The sequence below is a fragment of the Diospyros lotus genome, chromosome 14 (assembly GCF_014633365.1).
Source record: "Diospyros lotus cultivar Yz01 chromosome 14, ASM1463336v1, whole genome shotgun sequence".
Lineage (NCBI taxonomy): Eukaryota > Viridiplantae > Streptophyta > Magnoliopsida > Ericales > Ebenaceae > Diospyros > Diospyros lotus.
The window spans coordinates 15959122-15963857 of record NC_068351.1 but is presented as its reverse complement, the minus strand read 5'-3'; the positions used below and the strand labels follow the sequence as shown (position 1 = coordinate 15963857).

General features: G+C 35.1%; 1 protein-coding gene across 1 annotated transcript; it reads left to right on the top strand.

Annotated features, from left to right (window-relative positions):
- The first annotated feature begins 1301 nt into the window (after nucleotides 1-1301).
- LOC127789581 (protein POST-ILLUMINATION CHLOROPHYLL FLUORESCENCE INCREASE, chloroplastic) lies at nucleotides 1302-4511 on the top strand. Its single transcript, XM_052318514.1, has 8 exons — nucleotides 1302-1518; nucleotides 2063-2201; nucleotides 2592-2676; nucleotides 2765-2843; nucleotides 3063-3176; nucleotides 3267-3379; nucleotides 3772-3882; nucleotides 4209-4511. The coding sequence occupies exons 1-8, from the start codon at nucleotides 1416-1418 to the stop codon at nucleotides 4335-4337; spliced, it is 873 nt and encodes a 290-aa protein (XP_052174474.1). The 5' UTR covers nucleotides 1302-1415; the 3' UTR covers nucleotides 4338-4511.
- The last annotated feature ends 225 nt before the right edge of the window (nucleotides 4512-4736 follow it).

The window sequence follows — 4736 nt, the reverse complement described above, 5'->3', positions numbered from 1 at the left end:
CACTCTCTCATCTTTCCTCTGGATTTCGTGAAAAATAAAACAAAAGAACACCGATGGGGTTGGCCACCATTGTGTCGTCTAGGTCCGATTTCTTCATATATGTACTTAGATTGACGATTAAGGTATATTTGATAGCATAAAAAATATCACATTCAAGTAATTAAATTCTATCTTTGGTGTTTGACATATTATATTTTTCATGAAATTAAATTTTATGATACAATCATTAAAACATGTTTTTGCCTCTTTTTCATAAAAAATTCTATCTAAGCGGGAGATGGTTTTTGTTTTTCATGCAAATTAAAAAATATTTTTTTTTCTAACTAAATGTATCAAATACACCCTTATATGTTTTAAGACAAATTTTTATGGGTTTGTGGAAAAGAAAAAAATGAAAAGGGTCGGAAAAACAATAGAAATTTGAGGTCGGTTTGTCATAGTAGTTTATTTTTAATGCTTTCTTTGGGTTCCTTAGATGGTTCAAATAAGACAGAATTATAGAATCCAAAATCATCAAACCAAGAATGATTGAACCCAAATTTGGCTTCATGGTTCGAAGAAGATAAACTATCAAATCCTAACCTTTCTTGATCTAGCTAGTTTTGATTTATAAATGTTAAAATTGAAACTAGATTTAAAAATCTTCTAGATTAAAATCACTATATATATAGAGTGTTGAAACAGTAAGAGCAGAGAGAAATAGTTGTTTGGAAAGAATTGACATTACTATGAAACAAGACTGTTATAGTTGTCTTCTTTTCTTGGTCGTGCTACAACCCATCGAAAAAGGATAATTGTCAAAAAAATATTTAATTTCAAATAGCTTTCATGAACAAGAAAGGAAAAGGGAAATGAGAAGAGAGATAAAAAAAATAACGAAAAATACAATAGATTTTCTAGTGATGCGTGACAGTCCGATCGTTATTAGACCAACAATATTCTTTATTGAAAATGATCAAAAAAAAAAAAAAGAAGATTTGAGAAAATTAAAGATAGAAGAGATAATTTAAATATATGGACATATTAGTTAGTTCTCGTACCATATTAATGTCAAAGGAGATCGATGTTTTTAAAAATATAAGAATATGTAACGTAATTTAAGTAAATATTAAGAGTGATGTGTAAAAGTTATTTAAAGTTTTACATGCAATTATCATGAATGAAAATTGTAATGAGATTATTTGTATAAAAATCCCGGGAGACGTCATTTTCTAATTTCAAGGTTTGAACTTTCTGAGGATGCGGTATAGCTTCTCACTGCACCCTCCACAATAATATCTTATCTTCATCTGGCTCTGGCTACAGCTCTCTCTCTCTCTCTCTCTCTCTCTCTCTCTCTCTGTTTATATATATGTGTGTGTATATATAGTTAAACTCTAACTCAATCTCTTTGGGCAGAGGAAGGGAAGAGTAAGATGGCGGCTGCTACGAGTAGTGCGTCGGTCATCACTTCTTCATCCCAAACTCTATTTGCCGCTCCTTCTTCTGTTTCTGCCAACAATCTTTCAACTACATACGGTTTGTCTCTTTAATCTCATCGCCTAATCTTCTCCCTTCATTTCGCAAGTTATCCAGTGGTGTTTGTGTCATCGTTCTAGACAATCTTAGGTCGATAAATTGGGACTGTTTATATATTCATTTCTCGGGTGATTTGGAGGGTGAAATTTGGGATTTCATTGGAACAGAATTTTTGGATTTGTGGCTATAACTGCATATAATCTGCAGTTAGCTTTGCTGTGGAATTTTGTTAAATACTCAATAGATTTTAGTTGTACAGATGTGGGAAAAGCCCAAATGTTAGCATATTATCTTCTTGTACAAAATTCTAGGGTTATATTGAATTTGACTTGTACATAATTGTAGGGATCAGACTAGGCTCGCTTGAATTAGTGCACAATTCTAGGGATTAGATTAGCTAATTGTTCTGTTTAAGTTTCTATGTTTAATTCGTGATAGAGATGGTGAATTCTGACCTTTCTTACTCTTTTAACAAGGAGGGGGAAGAGTAGAAGACACTTTTACAATTTCAATTTTGATAGCAAGTTTATGTACACTGATGCAGCTAATAGTTTCACGGGGGCTCGCTTTCCTGGTTATCTTCCAAAGAAGAGGAGATCCATCAAGATTGATGGAAAGATTACTGCTGCTGCCGCTACTAGTACTGTTCCTGTTGCAGCAAATCCTGCCAAGGAATTCAAAGAGTATGCCACTCCACTCACTAATGAACTAGCATCTATGAACTCACTATTCAAATATATATACAAGAAGAAGGTTTACTGGAAATTTTATCCAAGTTTTTGACTCAGATTCCAACCTTAAAACTGGACGAGTTTTTTTTTTTTTTCCTATCTGAGTTCGCTAAGACTGGAGCAAAGGCATCCCGATGCCATTCCTATATATTTTAAATTTCGAGAGTTGAGTACCTCTTTCATTACTTGGTACAATTGATATGGGCAAATTGAGACACCATTATTATATCTATGAGGACTATAAGAATGCTGAAATTTACTTGCAAGTTGAGTATAATTCACCACAAATCTTGTTCCTGTTTCATAAATTCAAACTATAATAAAGTGTTAATCCAAATCTAGGTTTTCACTTCCTACTTGGGCCGAATTTGATCTTGGAAGAGCCCCTGTTTACTGGAAAACTATGAATGGGCTTCCTCCAAGTTCTGTAAGTTTCACTCTGCCAACTACAGCTTGTTAAAACTAAAGCAATTTATTTCTTAATTGATCTTTGCAATTGTCATTCCTTTTGTCAGGGGGAGAGGCTGAGGATTTTCTACAATCCAGCTGCAAGCAAACTTGTTCCAAATGAAGATTTTGGAATTGCTTTTAACGGTATTTTCACCTGCATTTCTAGCTAGTTAATTCCATAGGAACTCTTGAAATCTTTTTTTTTTGGAAAAAGAATCATCCGAAATTTGCAACAAGGTTGAACAAGCACACTCTTTATGTTATTGCATAATAAAATCTGGCCAAACTTGGCCTGGTGTGCCAAATGTCCACCTGTAAAACTAATTTCAGCTGCTGACTTATCTAAGTTTGTACGCCCTGCAGGAGGCTTCAACCAGCCCATAATGTGTGGAGGCGAACCAAGGGCTATGGTCAGGAAAAATAGGGGCAAAGCCGACCCCCCAATATACACAATTCAGATATGCATTCCCAAGCACGGTTGCTACACTTCCCTCAAATTTTAAGTTCATGCTGATCACAAAGCTCTTGCTTATCTTTTCCTAATTAGGCTCCATCATTGTCTTGCAGCTGTAAATCTGATCTTCTCCTTCACGAATGGAGCTGAGTGGGATGGTCCCTACAGGCTACAGGTTCAAGTTCACAAGCCTTGGCTAAATAGGCCAATTGGCTTCTTTAATGAGGTATCGACCACATTGCTTTGATGCGGTACATATAGCTGCAGTTTTAGAGCAGTATATGTGTAGTTAAAAGAAATAAGGGACTCAAAACAATGAACTATGTATTGCTTTGAGTGAATTTTATGACTGTCAGATAAAGCTACTTGTAGAGAGCTATACAGACGATAAACTTACATAATAGATAAAGATAAAGATAAAACCATGGGGTAACAATAAGTCTTATCATATAATCAATAGTTGAACTCAAGATTCTGAAAACCTAATGGTAAATTCAATTCAAAAATGCTTTGATTTTACTCTTACACATATAGTTTCAATTCCCTACCTGATTGATGCTCAATCCATGCAAATTTCTCAAAATTAATTGGTTAGTTCAATTTTTCTTATCAACACAGGGTCTTGCAGAAGAGTTGGGTAAGGAAGGTGCGTGTGACCAGGCAATATTTCCAGACACAAACATTGTCATCACCAGATGTGCTATGATCGGAAATTTGACTGTGGAAGGAGTAAGCGACACTTCTCTTCTATGGTTGCTTCGTCAGTCTTATTAATACAGTTGCTGAAATTTTGTTGGTTTCAAAATTAAACAAGCTGGAGCGTTTGTTCTTATCCTAGTTTCATAACCAATTTTTAGAAAATTTCTTTAGGGTTTAGGGAAAGCTATTTTGTTGTTCTTTGTCCAAAAGAACAATATCATCTTGTGTGGGACGCGACCAACTTTTAATGGCACCATGTCACTTTGCTTGTGATTTTTTTTTTTTTTTTAATTTTTTGTCACGAGGAGAACAGTGAGTTTGAAGCTAATGTGTGGAATTAATATTTGATGATGCAGGGTGATCGCTGCAATCTTGATCTGGTACCAGGATGCACGGATCCGAGCTCTCCATTCTTTGACCCGCTTGCTACTGTAGATGATGGGTCATGCCCAATTGACTCAGATTCAGAGGAATTAGCTTATTAATCCGGGAGAGTTAAGAGTTAGATCATTAAAGATGCAGATATCTCATTCATTGTTGTTACCCTGTCTCCAGTCATATACCGTCTATACATTAGCATGCACATATATATATGTATATACAGGGAGGGTGAAGAATCCCAATTTAATATAATTTAATTATGAAAATTAACTCTTGAATGTTTTGAATTTTTGATGAGGTTGTCCTTCCATTATCCTTTGGATAAATTGCATATATAGGGTTGTTAAGGAAAGTCAACAAAATTTGCATACAGCTCATGGGCTTGGTCTAATTAATGGTCTGCATACCATCTCGGCCGTGGATTCCAAAACTTAGATTTGGACGATGGGTTGTCGTCCAATCTAGGTGTTAGAAAAGGAGAGAGAGTAGGGGGAAGATGAAAA